A 21016-nucleotide genomic window follows, 5' to 3' on the forward strand; every position below is an offset into this window, starting at 1 on the left:
GACCCGGCCAAGCTGACACAGATTGCCGTCGATGCCGGTCCAGTCGGGCTGGGCGCAGTCCTGCTGCAACGGAAGACAAATGCCGAGGAGTGGGCCCCAGTGGCCTTCGCCAGCCGGTCACTCACTGAGACGGAGCAGAGATACTCCCAAATAGAAAAGGAGGCGATCGCCATTCATTGGGGGTGTCGTCACTTCCACCTGTATGTCTACGGCAAACCCTTTGTTGTGACCACCGACCATAAGCCACTGGTTTCCCTGTTTGTGGGCACCTCCACGAAGCCGCCGCCAAGGATAGAGAAGTGGATGTTGCAACTGCAGGACTACAACTGCAAGATTGAGTACCAGCCGGGTGCGCGAAACCCGGCGGACTACCTATCTCGCCACCCCGGCACAGCAACTCCAAGAGAAATAAAGGAGGCGGCAGAAACAGAAGAATACGTCCGGTGCGTCACGGCGCGGTCATGCCCCCGGCCAGTGTCCATGGCTAGCCTGTCCCAGGCCACCAGTGAAGACGAGTGCCTACAAAGAGCGAGAGTGGCAGTCCGAGACAACAGCTGGACCCGCGCCCGAGAGGAGTGGAAGAGCCTGACGCCTCAGGCGAAGCAGATAATGGAGAGCTTGTACCATGTGAGGACAGAACTGACGGAAGACGAGACTGGATGCCTGCTGAGAGGCCACCGGCTGGTCATACCGATGTCCCTCACCCAGAGAGTGGTGGATCTAGCCCATATCGGTCACCAGGGCATGGTCAAGACTAAGTCACGGCTCCGAACCAAAGTATGGTTCCCTCTCATGGACGAGATTGTGGAGGCTACCGTTCGAGAGTGCCAGGCGTGTCAGCTAACCGGTGAAGTGCCCCGGCCGGCCCCCGTGGTGATGGAGCCTCGCCCGAGGAGGCCCTGGTCAAAGATCAGCGTCGACTTCGGCAGCCTGCCAGACGGACGGCACACCTTAGTGGCCATAGATGATCACTCCAAGTATCCGGAGGTTGAGATACTGACTGTGCTGAGTGCTCAGGAAGTAATCCCGAAGCTCGAGAAAATCATGGCAACCCATGGCATTGTTAAAGAGATCAGAACTGATAATGGATCACCGTTTCAGAGCCAAGACTTCGCGGTGTACCTACAGGCTCTCGGGATTCACCACCGGCGAATCACCCCCCGATGGCCTCAAGCGAACGGAGAAGCAGAACGCTTCATGAGGACCCTCAACAAAGTAATACGGATCGCCCACGAAAAGAGCCAGTCTGTAGAACTTGCCATTTTCACATTCCTCCGCAGCTATCGCCAAACGCCCCACTCAATCACGGGGGTGGCACCCGCGCACTTGCTAATGGGGCGGGTTGTCACAGACTCAATACCGCATCACCCAGAATGGCAGCCCGAAACTCCCAATGACAGTGCCATTGATGCGCATCGACGTGGAGCGTTTGCTCAAGCCGACGCCCGCCGGAGGGCTGTGTCCTCACCAATAGCCCCAGGTGACCATGTACTGATCCGCAATCGGGTGCCAGGGGGCAAATTTCGTTTGAACTTCGAACCTCAGCCCTGGATGGTGGAGAAAGTCCGAGGCACGTGCGTGACAGCCCGGAAGGGTGCTGAGAGGATAACAAGGAATGTCTCATTCTTCAAGAAAGTTCCCGTGCCCTCCGGAGTGGATGAACGACGCCAGGACAGGGTTATGAGGGACATGCCGCGAGAGGAAAGACTCTTAGAACCCGAGGGCCAGGCGGGTGAGAGAGCAGAGCCCACAGGTCAAGGACATGACACTACGCAGCACCAGCCAGAGACCTTGCCGCCTGAAGTAGCTGGCGTGCCCGAGGCCGGAGAGAACGGCGCAGGAGGTGACTCTGGGAGTGGAGGTCAGGATGCTGCAGTGGAACGTAGCGGAGTGCGCTACGACCTGAGGCCGCACCCCGCACCCTCGTGCCGGTTACGAGACTACGTCAAGTAAGACTGTTTAAGTTTTGTTGTTGGGACTTCAACCTGCAGAGTAAGGGACACTGTGAAACCTGTTGTCCATACCTGGGGGTGTAATCACGAACCCGGGGTTGTATTGTATTTTTGTTTTGTGTGTTGGGGAGGAATGTAGTGTCGCGATATTCATCCCTGACGTGACACGCGATGGTGTGCACGTCAGGGCACGTTGGTTGTACGTTCCTCAATAAATACGACGTCACGCAGACACGTAGGCAGAAACGCCACGGCTGCGGAGACGGCGAGCAAGTAACACAAGTGTCCCGTGTAGTTATTGAGCCCCACGTGCTAGGCCTACCCCACGGGCCTATCAGCTTAGGCCCCCAGCGACACAACAGATACCTGCTGCTTCGTTTGAGGTACTTTGTGTAGTAAGTCTGGTGGTGCATGGTGCCGGTCCCCACCTTCTAGAGCACAGGCTAAAGATTTACCATCTGTGTAGGGCACTATGTTACGACTCGCAATCCTCAATGCTTACTGCCCGCCGTTACTTCCATGACAAAGCGGGCAGTAGAGCTTTCTCTTTTCTGGATCCCACCTCATGGGATGAATTGTAGTCAGCTCAAAGTTAATTTACGATGCTTCAGAAAACGTTCTGCTACCTTCAGCCCTTTGTAAGGCATTGGTCAGTATAGTTGTTTCTAGCGTCTGGAAGCTAAGAGTGCACTCAGCAAGGAGCCACATAACATAAAGGGTCTGGTGACTCTGCGGTCCTAAATGCAGAGGTCATTATGGTGCTAGGTTCAAATGCTGCTGGGTCCAGTCAGCCTTCCAACCTTCAAAGGGCAGTAAAAGAACTACCATTCACTTGAGTTACAATAACACCTGCTGTCTGCCAATAGATTCCTAAGGGGTGAACCTGCACTGTACACAGACATCTGGTATTATGCATATAACATCAGGGCCGGACTGCCTGCCGGGCGTTTTGGCATGCTTAACATCAGTAAATGGTTGTTTCATGACCACACATAATACAATATTCATGCGGTCACATCGACATGACCAATTCATCCTTTTTAAGACGACTTATATTTTAGGCACTATCTTGCTGTATTTTGTTCTGCTATGGAGGTTACAACAGCCGCGACATTACCACCAGTGGTAATTCCTTTATCACCAGTATCAATGTTGCTTTCTGCCCGTCCTGTCGTTCAGTTTTCCTCTTATCCTGAAGGGCTGGGTGTGAGTCTGGCTTCCAGTAAGCTCATATACTTGTCAGGTTCTATTTCAAACCACAGATGTACTCAGCCCTCTGCATCCTGACCCAAACATTACTGACTCAGTAGCTTTCGAACTGGCTTCCATGGCGGCCTGGCATGAACGCACAGCAGTGTCCAGGCCAGGGCGGTTTTAATGGTTGCTGGAGTGCTCTTAATATAGATCTGCTGTCCTGCTGCTCTAACCGCTCGTGATATGTGGGTCTCCTCCAGACACGCGGCTGATGAGCTTTGTTTACATCTTGCCTGCCTCCTGGGCACGCGCCATTCTATGACGCGCAGCCGCAATGCAAGCCAGCGCATTTCATTCACTGCCTTCGATTGCACAAATGCAATTAGCGCCCCTGCCAAAAACACCACTTTGAACTCCGGCCGTCCCTCGAGGCGTATGTGCCTGAAGGATGCATTCATTTTCCTCCTGTGCTTAGATTCTATTTAATGAATGTATTTCCTCCTGAAAGTCCCCCCAGCTAGACGCAGCCTGCTTTCTTGCACGAAGTAGTTTCATTGTTGTATTCAGCGTATTCTGTCGCCTCATGCAATCCGTGCTCTACTTCACAGGGAATATTTCGACAATGTCCTTGCAAACAGCCAGAACATCACACACTAACATGGCCGTAAACCTCGCTATATTTAGACGGATTATACGGAGAGGTGTTTTGTGTGCTTCCTGTTGGCCCAAAAAAGTCTGCAAAAACCTATTTCCGTTCATGGAACTCCCTTTCATCCGAGTAAAAATAAATGCAAATGCGTCACTAAAACAGCTGTGAATTTTGATGCTCCCTCTTTCCAAATCTAAATTACCATGCGAAATCAGCACAGGGCACTGTCTGGAGAGTGAGGCATTACCCCAAACATTGGGCGCAAACCATGATCCCAGGATTCGTGGTGTAAGAAATTGGGTTATTGGTTAAGCCCGTATCAGGGTGAGGCACAAGCCAACCCTAAATGAACGCGTGCTAAACCCTCTATTAGCATGGCACAGAGCAGTCATGGTTAACTTAGAGGCAATCTGTGAAGTATTTGTGCAACACTCAAACAGTAATAAAGTGAAAACACCAAATAAAAAGGATTCAACATCAAGTTAAAAAAGAAAGTTATTTCTAATAAATAAAACACGACCAAAATGATAAAAATACAATCAGTAGGTCCAGAGATACGCAGTTTTAAAGATTTCAGTGAAAATAGTGCCAAAAAGCATAAATGCACAAATGTGGATTCCTGGTCTCACTGGACCAGGACAATGTCACAAGTTCAGGCCGACCCCGATGCAGTGTGGGCTGACTACAGGGACCCAGTTAGGCCCGCTAAACAAAGTACCCTAAATTCAGGTTTGTGGAGCCTCGCGGCATTCAGCTAAAGAAATGCATCAGTTTCGAGATGTGGTGAGGCTGTGATGGGGGGTCTGTGTGGTCATCCAGGATCCTGGCATTGAGGATGTGTTGCGCAGTCGAGGCGATGCATTGGTTCTGAGGAGCTGCAAGGCTGTGGTACGGAGTCAACTGTCGTCGTCGAGGCTGCTGTTGATGAGGGATGCGAGAGCCTGCTCCGAGGATGCCCCATACAGAGGCAGGTCAGGGGATGCTGTAATGCCAGTCTTTGCGATGGGTGATCCACGCAGCAGCAGCCATGCGGCGGTTCTACTCAGGGTCACTCCACAGCAGACGACATGTATAAGTTCTTCTGGATCCACAGAGGCAGTCAGAGCACCTTAGGCCCACTTCCAAGTTTCCAGGACTGGGGTGAGAGATTAAAAACTGCACACACAGGCTACAATGGCAGACCTGAGACATCTTCAAAGTGCTACTTAAGAGGGCGGCACAATCAGTGCTGCAGGCCCACTAGTCTGGGTTATAAAACCTCAATGTATGTTATAATTTGTCACGCTGGTTGTATAGGTTCTACGTTCATTGGGACACTGAGCACTTTTTCAACAGTACTACAATATAAATATACTATTTGCACTAACAATATTTAGTCCCTATATTGTGGTCTGTGTAATTGGTCTTCTCTTTCAGCATTCATATACCAATAGCAACTGCCATTGTGGACAGTTAGTATTAAGCATCCTGTACATTGTCCACAGGAACCGTTGTGTAATAAAGATGATTCACAGCAGCTTGTAGGGAAGATGCAGGGTTTATTCAGTAAGATACGTCTCTTCATGAAGGGGCACTGGAGCAACTGCTAACAGTCAGAATGCAGAGCTTCAGTGACTTCATGACACATTCTAACTGTTGGACATTCTAAGCCAAAGGCTTACATTACCATACGTCTCCCTTTTTACAGAACAAAGAGGTTTCTAAACAAAAGTATTATACTTGTAAAACATTGTACCCATACCCCCTTCCCAAAAAATAAAAAGAAGGAAACAAGGAAGAAAGAGAAAAGAGAGAGATGAACAAGAGGATAAAGAAAAATGAGAAAAGAAGAAAGAAAATGCAAAGAAGCAAATGCAATATTGTTTTCAACATCATCAAAAGAAAACTCAATAACTGACAAAATCATTCCATTTCTTAGGTCGCACAGATGTGCGAGAACTCTTTCTAATGATTAAATTATTTGTAGGATGTGCTTTGATGTCCTTTGAAGAGTGTTGTAATGAACATTTGTTGTTAGGTATAGCATTGTGAGGAACAAGTGCTACTCGAGACATACCCCACCAATTTCCATCAGAAAGCTTAACAGAGTTCTTCCCTAGTTGACAAACTTGGACAGGATCTTTAAATTTTCACAGACCTTTGCTGAGAAGAATTGGGTTTTTCACACATACCCAATCACCAATTTTCAATCTACATTCTTTCTTTAAATTGTGGTTGGCTTGGGTAGATCTTTTAAAATTCGCGAGATTGGACTTAAGTTCAGCTGATTTCCACCAGTCACCTATGGTTCCATTTTTCTTAGAAAACTTTGTGGTCCAAAACGGACAGAGTTCAGTTATTGCTTCTCTCCCTCTCATCAGTTCGAAAGGAGACTTCCCTGTTAAAGAGTGTGGAGTGGTACGATGAGACCAAGCTAGTTCTTGAATGGACTTAGCAAGACATGAATTACTTTTGATGGATGATTGTATACATTCCACAAGTACTTTATTAAAACGTTCAACTTTACCATTACTTTGGGGATGATAGAGAGGTGTTCTAAGATGTTTTATGGCGCAATTTTCTAAAAAGGAAGACATTTCAGTTGAAGTAAACTGGACTCCGTTATCGGTAAGAATCTCACCAGGAAGACCTTCTCTTTAGAACACTCTTTGAAAACATTTGATCGCTTTTTTAGTAGTGGGTTCAGAAATTGCTTCAACTTCGACCCATCTAGATAGATGATCAACCATTACAATAAAGTACTTCATGTAGTTTGGAAGAATTTGGTAAGGACCTAAGAAATCTACTCCTATGCGTTGCCAAGCCTTAGTGGGGTAGAGATTGATTGATTGAGTTTCTGGCTCGGTTATTAAGACCTTGTCACTGACTTTGCATTTAGCGCAGTTGGACACAAATTCCTCAACTTCAAAGTCCATACGAGGCCACCAGAATCTCTCTCTAATCTTTTTCTTGGTAAGGGTGGATCCTAAGTGACCACTATGCGCTAAATTAATTAGGCGTTGACGAATACAAGAAGGAGCTACTAATTTATCTCCACGAACTAAAATGTCACCTTCAAGAGATAGTTCGTCTAAGACTTTCCAAAATGTTTGAAGTTCATGTTGTAGCAAGGTTTCTTTTGGCCATCCAGATTTCACAAAATTAATGACTTGGTTAAGAATAAGATAAGATTGAATGGCAGTAATCCACTCTTTCTCAGAAAAAAGTAGTATCTCCTATGTATGCAATGAAACACTACTCAATCTCTGTTTCCCACTCTTGATTTTCATTTTCCTCAATAGGGAGCCTGGAGAGACAGTCTGCACGTAAACCTTTTCCACCAGGAATATATTGAATGGAGAAAGAGAATTCAAGAAGTTTTGCAGCTAACCTTGAGATAAGAGCTGTTGTACGTTTAATGTTCTTACCAGAAAGTATATTCACCAGAGGAGAGTGATCTGTTTTGAGTATGAATGGTCTACCCCAAACATATGCTTTAACATTTTTCTACACTCCAGACACAGGCAAGTAGTTCTTTTTCAATCACTGAGTACTTACATTCAACGGGTCTGAGAGTTCTGGAAGCGAATCCTATGGTGAATTCACGTCCATTGTCATTTTGGGTGAGAACAGCTCCAACACCATATTCACAAGCGTCAACAGTTACAATGGTGGTTCTGCCTTCAAGAAAAGGTTGTAAAGCAGGTACATCTACAATTCTTTGTTTAATTAGCTAGAAGGATTGATCACATGATTCTGACCATTTGAATTCTGTGTTTTTCTTTAATAAAGGTCTAAAACCTTCTGTCAAATTGGCGAAATTCTTCAAAACAATTTTGCTTAGAGTTCACACATTCCCAAAAACGAGAGTAATTGTTCTTTGTTTTTAGGAGCGGGTGCATCTGTGATACTCTTGACAAGGCAAGGTGTAGCTTTGAATATGCACTTATCTTTTCTTAGAGTGGCGCATCTGGATTGAAGAATGTTTAAAATTTTTGTAATTAAGATATCATGTTCAGATTCATTTTTAGTGAACAATAGAATATCATCTTGAAAGACAGCTACTTGTGACATACCTAGAAACATTTCAGACCTTAATCGTTGAAAAACTGCTGCCGCAGAGGCTATACCGAATGGCATTCTGCAAAATTGAAAGGTACCATCAGGTGTGACAAATGCAGCAAGGTGACGAGAATCTCTGTCCAATTCCACCTGATGGTAAGCCGATCTAAGATCTAATTTGGTAAACCAACTAGATTGACCAATTTTCGTAATCAGATCTTCAATTATGGGTAAGGGGAAGTTGTTTACCCAGATAGCCTCATTAACACTTCTTAAGTCTACACACATTCTCAGTTCGCCTGTTTTCTTCTTGGTCAAAACTATGGGAGAAAGCCATAAAGCGCCTTCTACTTTCTCAATGATACCTTGAGTACACATGTCAGACAGCATGTTGGATACATTTTTCCTGACACTAAAAGGAATATTGCGTAATTTATGTTTGACAGGAGTGATGACTTGTTTGACTTATACGAAATATACAAAATTTGATATTTTCCCTAAAATATTTTGAAACACTTTAGGAAATTTGTTTTCCCAGTCATTAGCAATGTTAGAAACAGATTTGATGTCATGTTTTTCAATGGTGATAGGATTATCAGATCCAGGTTTAATGGTTAGATTAAACTCAGCTTGGTGAATGAGTCCTAAGACGTTTATGCCTTTACGTGCTACATAAACTTTTCCACTTATCGATGAGTGTAAAAGTTTGATGGATGACCCAAAATAACCCATCAAACCTACTTTACTGCCCTCATAACATCTGGTGGCAAAAGATGTTGTGAACTCCACAATTGTGAATATTTGACATGGTCTATAATAGTGATGTGTGCTCCAGTATCTACTAAAAGTGTAATAGGAACATTGTTGATCTTTACTTCTATCTCAAGATCACAAATTGAAGACATTTTTTCTTGTTTAACACATCTGACACCTCAAGCTAATTCTTTAATTAAAACATCACTGCCATTGTCATCATTAACATGGTCTTCATTAACTACACAGCGAACAGGGTTGGGTTTATTGAAACTACCCCCCCTACAAGCTTTTGAGAAATGTCCTATTTCATTCTTTCATTGTTGTCCAAGGGCAGGACAATACCTGAAAGAAGAAACATGGTTAGGTGAACCACATCTAAAACAGATGATCTTACGAGTTTGGGAAAAAGGATGGGGGTTTGAGATATAGGTTTCAAAACAGTTTTGTTCTTTTTGAAGTCACTTTTATCATAAACAGAAATGGATTTATTAATGACAGCGCCAGAGATAGTTGTTTTGCTAAGAGATTCTTCTAAAAACTTCACATCCTCACAAGAACCTTCAATACTCTTGCCTACATCCACAGCCTTATCCAAAGATGGATTTTTGCAAGTGAGGAGACGCTCTTAGAGTTTTTTAGAGTTACATCGAACTACAAGTTGATCTCTTATCAACTGTGAAGTGAAATCTTCAAATTCACAAGTTGCCGCTAGAACTTTGAAAGCAGTAACGTAAGAGTCAATACTCTCTGTAGGTTTTTGTACTCTGGAGAAAAATTTAAATCTATGAACAACCACATTTTTGGACTTGGAAAAGTATTTATCAAGTTGAGCCGTAGCAAGTTGATATTCATCAAGATCGGTTTCATCTATGTCAGGGTAGTCAGGTAAATGATCAAAAATGTTCTGTCCCTCAACTCCTAAATGGTAGTACATTAAACCTTTTTTTCTATCTGGTTTGAATTTAGTAGCATCTATGGCCACTAAATATGCATTGAAAGAACGAACCCATAATTTCCACTCTAGTATAGGTACACCAGGCTCTTGTAGAAAAGGTGGCCGGAGGTGAGATACTCTGCATGGTTCTTGGAAAATTGAGCGATTTGCTGAAAAGAGGAGGGAAAAAGAGAATAAAAAAAAAATATTGAATAAAGTTGCGTAGAGCATGCAAATCGCTGAAAGTGTTGGTTTGCACTTGATGAAATAATTGTGTGCACATCACAGAAGAAAATGTGCAAATGCAGGTGGAAGTAATGTAGAAATAAAGCGTGCAAATCGCTGGAGATATTGATATGCACTTAATGATGTTGTGTGCACATCACAGAATAAATAGTGCGATTACAGGTAGGTACAACGGATGGATACAACGCTGAAAAGTGTGAAAATCACTGAACATGTTGATTTGCACTTAGTGACATAAGCATAAGTGTGTGCACATCACAGAAGGAAGTGTGCAGTTGTAGATGAAAGTAATGTTGAAACAAAGTGTGCAAGTCACTGGAAGTATTGATTTGCACTTAATAATATAATTGTGTGCACATCACAGAAGAAAATATGCACGCGTGTAGTTTTATTTACTATAAGAGAGCGTGCATATCGCTGAAGAGACAGATTGAATTTTGTGGTAAAATACCATGAAAGGCCACTGGAGGCACTGCTACATGAGAATTGTTCACGAGTCGCTATGATCTTCACGACCATAGACAGTTGCCAAGAGGGGTGGGCGTCGGAACTCCGCTGTGCACAGACATCAATTCAACTATGTCGGATGAACCGCTACGAGAGGCGGTAAGGAGAGGCGCCCTTAATAAACAAGCATTGGCATAGCCAATAGGTCTCGCCTTTGGGACCTTATAAGTGTTTAGACATGCAACAGTTGATGTTGTTGCACCAAGGATATTGTACTGCATAACTAAATACTTATAAGGTTCCAAAGGCAAGACCTATTGGCTATGCCAATGCTTGTTTTCCCTCCAGGCGATCCAGTCTGCCTCTCCACTTCTGATTGAAAGGATACCAGAGGCATGGCCTTTCGTAGCACCAGTCCATGCGGTGATCTTCCCGGATTATAATTACCTTCAGAAATTAAATCTCTTCATTGCTCTAGTAATTGAGAAGGTGGTATGTTGTCACGTCACAAACTCAAATCCAGTTCCGGACAAACCAGAGCAGAGTAACTGTCCAATTCAATTAACTTTATTCGACCTTAACCATTAAGATCATAAAAGTGTGGAAGTCATACAAACAATCGATTAATGTATCTCATTTCCATAGCATAATAATCAGTAATTACAGATAAAAACAAGGTAAAGAAAAAGTTGAGTTTAAAAGTACAGTATTAAAACAGGTAAAATTATTTGAAATGTAAAGGATACATACAATACCGTAACTGTCATAATATTTGTCTTTATGCGAGTGAACTTCTTGTATCCTCTCACAAAGACAGTGCTACGGGGTATTTCACACCATTGCCCCTATTCTCGAGCAGCCTGGGAGCTATGCAAGGGTGATGGCCTCTGATGCGTTTCATTCTGTGCTAGCCTTCCTCTGAGGTCGGTCTGACATCAAGTCACTGGGAGGACTGACGTGTGTGCCAACAGAGAAGAACTACTCCCAGCTGTGCAGCTAAACAGGACTTCTTTCAGCATTTGTATGTGAAGTGTAATCTTGGAGAGTCAGTCAAGACTCTATTGGTGAGACAAGTGCAAAGTCTTCATAAATTGCGATGACGTCAGCTGTGAATCCTGAACACCTGCTGCAGCGCCTTGATCTCTAGCACAGATGCTAGCTCTGTGAACATTGACTTCTTTTTCGAATTCAGTTTGTCACGTCAGAAGCCTTCGTATGTCTCTTTGCCTCCCAGGTAGTCCAGATAGAGTTGAATTCAGTCGCAGCCTCCACCTGCCCATTATTTTAGAAGTGTGCTAGATTCCGGTCAGCGCGGGAATCCCCTTGAGGCTGTTTCACAGGCACAGCCACGGAACTGGTTTTCCATCCGATCTCGACACGAGAGCGTCGCAGCTCAGCCAGGGCAAGCATTCAGGGGTTGCTGTGCATTCATTCCTTACGACGGACGTGTTTATGCAATGCGCTGAAATATAAAACTGATTTCTGGACTGCTCCCAAAAGGCACCCACTAAAATGGCATTTAATAATAAACGCTTGTAGAATAATTTCTAGACGTACTCCTTTTTAAGTGTGTTCGGTGTTCAATCGTTTGCTGAGTTTATTTTTTTTTTGTTTAGAAAACTTCGCAGTTTTTCGCTTTGTCACACCTGCACGAACGATTGCATCTGACACAATTTATCGCATTGATCCATACCTAATATTAACAAAATGCTTCTTCCTTGGAGATACTTTGCAGAAAACGTCAGTGCTCTTCTGCACTGTGATATTGTGAGTGGAAATCCTCTGCAAAATGTAAACTTAAAAGCTCTGAAACAATTTCCAGCTTGGCCTTATTTGATAATGTGAAATTCTTCACCATGTGGTGAAAAATAAGTTGCCAGTCGTCGAAAAATGTGACATGGGGAAACTTTGTGAGGGGTAAAAGTCGGGAACTTTACAAAACATGGTCAGCGTGTTGAATATGTAAATAACGTGGAACGCCCCTAACCGCGGTTTCTGCAACAGAAGGATGGAGCCTTAAGGCTTAAGGCAACCTTGTTCGAATTCAGACAAGTGAACGACATTTTCCACACCTATTCCTGGAATTTGCTGTTAAACACGACCACTTAGTAAATTATTATGGTGCTTTTTCCACGTATAAATGAATTTCCTGCACATGGCATCATATCAAACATCTGTTGCACAAGTCAGACATTGACAGGATTTTCATTATATCTCAAAAGGGTCAAATTAATTAAATCTGTGTCCACTGAGTGTAACGCATACTTTGGCTGCCAGAGGAAGTAAACTGTTCACGTTTCCGCAGTTGACGTTTTTATTTGGGCATTTACATAGGTGACCATTTCATTCATGTATGAGCATCCCCTGTTGATGGGAACGACTTGTCTGCAGTAGGAAACCAAAGAATAAAACGTAAATGTAATTCACCAGGAAGAAAAAAAGTACATTCACTGTTTTTTGTTTTGTTTGTGCACTATATTCAGTTGCTATACCCAAAATAAAAAAATATAACCGAGGTCTCTGCTAGCAGGCAAAGATCTACGAAACACAAAGCAGAGGACTATGGCCATGGCGAATGTCCTTTTTGAGGTAGAGGGGAACAGTCTGTGTTTGCTACCAAGGAGTTACTGGACAGAGCACACAACTGTAAGATTGACTTCAAACGCTTGATTTTTCATCGACAGCGAAGTGAACACATCACGTTTGTAAACTAAGAACAATAACTGACTCAACCAGTGGTGCGCGCGCACCACAGAGGAGCAGGGCCGGGAATCGTTAGCAGTGGTGCGCGCGCACCACAGATGAGCGGTGGGGAAGGGAGCGCGGCAGCGGCAGCTGGCCACCGACGGGAATGTGAGTTGCAAAGGCGGTACATGCGCCTGCCTTTGCCCAATCACGTGCCTTTTTAAAAAAAAAAACACGAAAGCCAATGGCAGGCGGCGAAAGCCTGATCACACACATGAGCGTGTGAGCAGCTTTCAGAACCCCCTTACAAGAGGTCACGCACTGCGCGAGCAGTGCTGCGCACTGCAACGCTAGGCGCAAGACCTAAAAACGAGCCTTAATACTTGAGCGCTTGTCGATGAATGTTTGAAGCGCGAGGTGATCAGTGCTTGAGCGCTCACTGAAAAATGTTTGAAGTATGATGATCAGTATTGGCGAGCTTGAGCATGAGGGTACGCGCGTATAGGTACACTTTGAAATGTTTTCTTTGTGCTTTCCTCACATATGAAACAAGGTCAGCAGAAGAGGTCGTCAAAAGTACAGTGTGTGAAGCGCTCAAAATGAAATGAAATGGCTGTTATTTGATAAAGCGAGCAGCGCTGGAGTACATTTAACGAAGGGTTGCTAAGCAACCATTCCAGTGTTGTAACAGTCTGAATGGTAGCGTAATTTTGAAGATATTCGATAAAATTCTCACTGGATAGCAGAATGAGACGACGAGAAGAGAAAAAGAAATATTCTCTCACCTTGGCTGTTCACTTACTGGAGAACAGTAATGTCTTAAAGTTAAAGCTGTTACCGGCTTGCTCTCTGGCCCCTTCTTTGAAAACAAATTCAACATCCAGTTTGCGTTGAAATTATCTAGATGATCCCGATCGTCACCAGTGTAATCAAGATGAGTCACAGCAGCTTGGAGGGAAGATGCAGGGTTTATTCAGTAAGATACGTCTCTTCATGAAGGGGCACTGGAGCAACTGCTAACAGTCAGAATGCAGAGCTTCAGTGACTTCATGACACATTCTAACTGCTGGACATTCTAAGCCAAAGGCTTACATTACCACACGTTGTCTCCCTGCTACATGCAGGCCCACTAGTAGCATTTAATTTACAGGCACAGGACACAGATAGTGCAACTGCACTAGGGACTTACAAGTAAATTAAATATGCCAATTGTATAAAAGCAAATTATACCATTTTTTAAGAGGACAGCACAAGCACATTAGCACTGGTCAGTAGCGGTAAAGTGCACAGAATCCTAAGGCCAGCAAAAACGAAGTCAGCAAACTAGGAGGTCTGGAGGCAAACAGTTAGGGGAAAACCATGCCAAAGATGCCATTTCTAACACTAGGCCACCGCATAAAGAACACCTAGAATGTACAGCAGGTAATATCAAGGGAAAGAGTAACCTACTCCAACAGATATTAGTATGCTTAGTTGTCAGATTGGCCTTAGTAGTCAATGTTTCAGAAAAGTTTGATCACCTGCTGATACTTTATTATGGACCAAGCAACAAGAGAGAGTACCATCAAAGTTATCTGTGGTGCTCAGCCCTTATGTGATCCCCAGGAGATCTGTCTGCTATGTGTGCGCTGATGGTTGATTAGAATCTGTCCCATTTTGCATCTTATTTTAACTAATGCCTTGTTCCACATGGGTTACTTTGTCAACTTGTTGAATCACACTTTTGTCAATCAACTACTAAACAAGTAAAGCCCATCAATCTGACCTTGGCTGCCTGCATTTTGACTTTGTAAGTGCTTGGCTTGTTTTGACATCGTTTTTATAAAACATTGTTGCGGTAGCTAGTGGGCCATCAACAATATTTTTATTCAAATGGAGCAAAAGAAAGGTCTCTTTTGTTCTTAAAAAGCAAACATTGCCATAGTAGCTCCTGGCACTAAAAGGAACTACTTTGTGTACAACCTGTGCTCCTTGTGAAAGGGCAGAATTCTGTCTCTCACAGTGAAGTTAAACAATAGCTGAAGTGGGTAGACATGAACCCCACACTGTATGATGTAGTGGGCAGAATAAAATGTGAATGACACAACAACAGGCCAATGGATGAAGAGGGCTAGCTCAAAAGCCCTTATGAGTATAAACTATATATAATTTTGCTAAAATTAAAATGTTTTGGCAAACAGCAGACTTAAAGCTGCCTTTAGAACAAAATGATCCTATGGATTCTCAACTCATCTCCAGTTTGCTTTTAGAATCGCAGATCATGTAATAGTCAGCCTCGGTACAGATACAGGTACATCTAGAGAAATATTATATACTGGGTGATGGTGGTTCGCAGTTGGGTTTTTGAATTAAAAGAGTGACTAAAGTGCCCTGCCAGAGGATCAGGCCATGAATGCACATATTTTGGACAGTGGGGAGCCGCTATGACTTACAACATGGTGGGCCATCCCTTACTTCTACCTGGGATTCAGGCAGTGATGGAGGTGTCAGGTGCGGGCGCTGGTTTAGCCAGTTCTTCAGCAACAGAAAGTCAAACATTACATTGGGGTTCCTCAGCTCTGCCTCCCTAGGTCAGCTGAGTATTCCACGACCATCTACTTGCCATCCTTAAAACATCTATTTTTGAACCAGAGACCATTATGTCACAATTCTTACTGTTTTACCTTCATAGTGTGTTTGGCCTATACATGGCTTTTGTCTGAAGCAAGTCATTTGCATGATTATTTACAAAAGTACAGTCTCAAGAGGAGCATTAAATTGTATATTTCATGAAGAACAGAACTTCCTGTGCTGCACTCAAAGTTCATGAACTTTTATGAGGCAGAAGTCATCTGGTCATAAAATAATTGGTCAGAATTCAAAAGTGAGGATCGATAAGATCCCTGATGAAATTCAAATCAAACACCCACAACTTGACATAAGGTAAACAGAAGTCTTATGACGGACATTTGAGATGCATGTAATTGTAGTACAGGAACTCGTGAAAGCGGGTATCGAACTACTGGCAAGTGTAAGTTGAGTGTGCAATTTCTGTGATGAGGAGGAAAAGCTGTCCGCAGGACCCTAATATCCATTTTATTCCACTTTATACAAGTAAGGGGACATGTCATGAATCAAAAATGTATAGAAACGGTAAGAAACTGAAATGAAAAGGAGCTGGTTGCAACTTATCACACTAATCATCCAACGCTGTAGACTCACAATTGTTTGAAACAGTCACTAAACTAACAAAAACAGCTCTACAAAAAATAAGAATACATACCTGTTATAGGACAGAAAGGACAGCAGAAATAGGAGACAGGCCAACACATCTGCTCTGCCTACAATCCCTGTTACCTGCAGAACAGAAAAAACAAAAGTAAGTCATATCCCCTGGTGTGAATGATAAATAATCCAGGCCTTCCCACCCACTAGTTTCACACACAAAATACGTCTCAGGACGCCCTTAAAATGTTCGATAACGAATATCTTAAAGTTTGTGCTCGGTAATGGTATGGTTCTGTAGTTTGCATACATTAAATGATGCCTTAAAGGTTTTGGTATTTGGCAGTGTCATATATAGTGCTCTTCCTGTAATGTCGACATTCAAACTCATGACCACCAGATCACTGCAGATGTGGGCAGCGAGCAGTGACTCACGAGCCATCTCGCTGTTGAAATAATACACAAAAATATAAAACTGACAAAAGTCGACAACAATTCCCTGAACCTAGTTCTAAACGGTACAAAGTGCAGTACAAAAGTGATTCACATAATGTTCAATTTCCTGCAATGGTTTTAGCAGACACAATGAATTACTGATCTCGGTAGTGTGCCCTTTCCTTTCCATTTTATGTTTCTAAGCAGAGACTCGCTTGCTCTGCTACCATGTGCACACTTTCAAAAACCTGTACTTGGCTGCATCTCAATAAGGTACACCCACAAAAGAAGGGTGTTCCCAGTCCTTTCCCTCTACGTCTTGCACCGCTTGAGTCCTTGTGTACATGACGTTGGTGTTAGTCCTGCATATCGAGTAGGGAATGTCATTATATCTTAATATTGTAGCCTGAGGACAAAAATATGAAAAGATATGTATGCATAGATTTTATATACTAACTCCACATATATGTACCTCAGTGATATATATATCAAATCACCTCACTTCTAAAGGCAATAATTCAGCACTCTAAGGGTATTTTCCACTCGACTTTTATTTTCTCAGTGATGGCATCTACGCGTTTCGGCTGCTACACGCAGCCTTCTTCACGATGCAGTATGCTATTTTGATAAACATTAAATACTACTTGTGATGTATAAACATTGACAAAGGACAAAACCCCATTTGCACATTGTAGTCAGTCTCTGTATAACTTTGGGTGCCATATTGGTACATGTTTTGAATAGTATTACTTATTCCACAGTTTATAATGCAAGTGCATAACAAATATCCTTGTTACAGTTCGAGCAGTATAATTCATCCCTTTCTCATAACTTTAAAACCAAGGGATACATCGAAAAAAAATAATCTTATTTTTACACATAAAACAGTGGTACAAAACGTTCCTTAGCTGCCCATACTCTACTTAGGATGTCCTAAGTTTACAATGAACCAAACTTCATTAAATTGCAAGTGCTCAACATTGGATTCTCACTTTTTTTTTCTTTTCAATTATTATATACAGTACATTGATAATTAAAGTGCTAGTGCTCATTTTTAATTTTTTTTTTTTTTTGCTGCTTCCGTATATTATAATTCATATACTTTTTAATAAAAAGTATTACAGTATAAAGTGCGAGTGCATACTTATTCCTATGAATAACCTAAAGTGCTAAATCTAAAGTGCTAAATATTAAAGTGCAGGTGTCCTTTGTCCTCCTCCTTACAACATATAAATCATTAAAAAAATGGTTCCTTTGAATGTGTAAACGTCAAAGCTATTCTTAATACAGGCAAGTAAATAAATCCTCATCAATGTTTAATCCATATGGTTCTTAACTGTCGAACTCCAGTATAAAGTATGTTTTAAGCTCACGGAGTTCCTTTTCACTATCTCCCCCCCCCCTCTTTTTCTTGAGGACTTCAGCTATACAACTGTACTGCATCAGTGTGGAATCAATTTGATGATTTTTCTCAAAATGCCTGGCTACAGGGTAACTCCTGTCCCTATTGGTTATTGCTCTTCTATATTGCAGTATTATTTTGTGGGCGGATAGGGTGGTGCTTCCTATATAAACTTTCTCACATGGGCATTTCAACATATAAACTATAAAGCTTGACTTACACGTCAGATAACCTTTTATATGTATAGTTTTGTTAAAAGGTGTTTTAAAATCCATTAGATTTACCCCATGCTGACACGCTATACATTTAAAACACTTTCTAAAACCTTTTCTTTGTTGTAACCATGATTGATTGCCCGCGCTTTCTTGAAATTCACTTTTAACAATATGGTCCTTTAACGATTTAGATTTCCTGTATGTTATTTCTGGATGTTTTTAATTTCAGGACCTAATACCGGATCTCCTCTGATAAGGTGCCAGGGCTTTTTAAAAATGGATCTAACTTCGTTATGCTTGGTGTTAAAAGTCTATGAGTTTTTAACCCTTCTTTCCGATCTTTCTTTCTCTGTGACTTTGACGGTTCAAATAGTACCTTCTCTCTGTTTAGATTCCTGACTTTAACTGACAAAAGATTATCGTTTCCAATTTGTCCCCTTTTGGTGTTATTCTAACATCTAGGAAATCTATTGTAGTTTTACTGTTGTGTCCCACAAATTTCAAATTGAGATCCTTTTCGTTAAGGTCATTGATAAATAAATCAATATTAGCTTCCGTTCCCCGCCACAGCATAAAAACATCATCAATAAACCTTACCCACAGTAAGACATTATCTGTCCAGTGTTCCAATTCAGGACCACCGAGGTATGTATGTATAGATTTTATATACTAACACCACATATATGTACCTCAGTGATTATATATATATATTCACTAAAGAAACTAAGGTTACAGGGATGTTATAGTTAGTAAATAGAATTTAAAAAAACCTTAGAAATTCACTGAAAAAAATTAAAGGTTACAGGCATGTCAAAGTTAGGCTCAGATTTCATACGCACAAAACCATAGAAATTCAGAATTATAGTTACCTGAGCTAACTATAACTTATGATGCACTGCTTATGACCTCACATATTACATCACTCACAACATGGCAAGGTTAGCTCAGGTTACTATAACTGCTGAATTTCTATGGTTTTGAGTGTGTAAAATCTAAGCCAAACTTTAGCGTCCCTGTAACCTTTGTTTTTTTCAGTGAATATATATAAATATGGTGTTTGGAGAGAATTTTCTTTTTCTTTTTGGTAATGAAGTATTCCATCAACTCTGTGGAACTGAGATGGCCACTCGTTTCATTTCCAGCTATACCTCTTTACATGTGGGCTGGTGGGAGGAACAGGTGCACAGCAGGAATCATAGATGGGCATGGAACCAACATATAATTGTTTGGATGAGATTTATAGAGGATCTCTTTGTAGTGTGCAGAGGGTCCATAGAAAGTAGTGAGTTTTTCTTAAAGGCGATTACTACGCCGCCTAGGCAGTGAACTCTGCTTCACTCGCGGAGTTTGCAGAGTTGCTGGCACTCCGCGTTATGTGGAGCTCACGGAGTTTCGAAAAAATCTGCTCTGTGTAGTTTTTTTTCCATCGCGCATGCTCGTCAACATCAGGCTGGCGATAGAGAGCGAGGAAAATTCACCTTCTGGTGAGATTTTTCCTCATTCGGGCTCGTCAATGTCAAGTTGGATGCACAAACGAGGAAAATCAACCTCCCGGCAAGATTTCTCAACATGGGTGGTCAGATTTCTCAATGCAAGTGGTCGCGTATGCTCTTGACTGCTTGCATTGAGAAACCGTCATTTGTGTTGAGTAAGCTACCGCTCAAGTACAAAATCCATTGTTTTTTTGATCACCATGCCATTCCAGTTTGAACCCAGCCATATGCAAATCAGTCTTGACCCTGTGCCTCATGGGAACAGTCCAGCCCGAACTGCCAAGCCAGGTCCTCCCTGGACTGGAAACAAGCATCCTAGGACCGGTTTCGGGGTTTCACCCCTCTTCAGCCAGAATAGCTTTATTCCAGTGGCATGGAGAGCACGGGACCCACGTCTGGGCATACCCGTCCCACTCGGGGTGACGAATGCAAAAACAACAGTTGATGGACAAGTGCAGAACAATGCCATACATTCACCCCAGTACAGAGATCTGGGCATAAATCCATCGTTTTTTTGCTCACCATGCCATTCCCGTTTGAACCCAGATATATGCAAATCAGTCTTGACCCTGTGCCTCATGGGAACAGTCCAGCCGGAGCTGCCAAGCCAGGTCCTCCCTGGACTGGAAACAAGCATCCTAGAACCGGTTTCAGGGTTTCAACCCTCTTGAGCCAGGATAGCTTGATTCCAGTAGAATGGAGAGCAAGGTACCCAGATCTGGGCATACCCGTCCCACTCGGGGAGACAAATGCAAAAACAACAGTTGATGGACAGAATGCAGAACAATGTCATACATTCACCCCAGTACAGAGATCTGGGCCTAAATCCATTGTTTCTTTGCTCACCATGCCGTTCCAGTTTGAACCCAGCCATATGCAAATCAGTCTTGACCCTGTGCCTCATGAGAACAGTCCAGCCCGAACTGCCATGCCTGGTCCTCCCTGGACTGGAAACAAGCATCCTAGGACTGGTTTCGGGGTTTCACCCCTCTTCAGCCAGGATAGCTTGATTTCAGTGGCATGGAGAGCACGGGACCCACGTCTGGGCATACCCGTCCCACTCGGGGTGACAAATGCAAAAAGAACAATTGATGAACAGAATGCAAAACAATGTCATACATTCACCCCAGTACAGTGATCTGGGCCTAAATCCATCATTTTGTTGCTCACCATGCCATTCCAGTTTGAACCCAGCCATATGCAAATCAGTCTTGACCCTGTGCTTCATGGGAACAGTCCAGCCCGAACTGCCAAGCCAGGTCCTCCCTGGACTGGAAACAAGCATCCTAGGACCGGTTTCGGGGCTTCACCCCTCTTCAGCCAGGATAGCTTGATTCCAGGGGCATGGAGAGCACAGGACCCA

The 21016-nt window shown here is 42.9% G+C and overlaps 1 protein-coding gene across 1 annotated transcript in view; it reads right to left on the reverse strand.

Moving 5' to 3' along the window:
- Positions 1–21016, reverse strand: part of TMTC1 (transmembrane O-mannosyltransferase targeting cadherins 1) — a 1415052-nt gene that overhangs the window by 1262485 nt on the left and 131551 nt on the right. Inside the window, exon 3 of the mRNA XM_085652351.1 lies at positions 16167–16240. Coding sequence (XP_085508477.1) covers positions 16167–16240 — 74 coding nt within the window. The remainder of the gene's footprint in view (positions 1–16166; positions 16241–21016) is intronic.

Source organism: Triturus cristatus, chromosome 4_1 (assembly GCF_964204655.1).
Source record: "Triturus cristatus chromosome 4_1, aTriCri1.1, whole genome shotgun sequence".
In the NCBI taxonomy this organism is placed as follows: domain Eukaryota; kingdom Metazoa; phylum Chordata; class Amphibia; order Caudata; family Salamandridae; genus Triturus; species Triturus cristatus.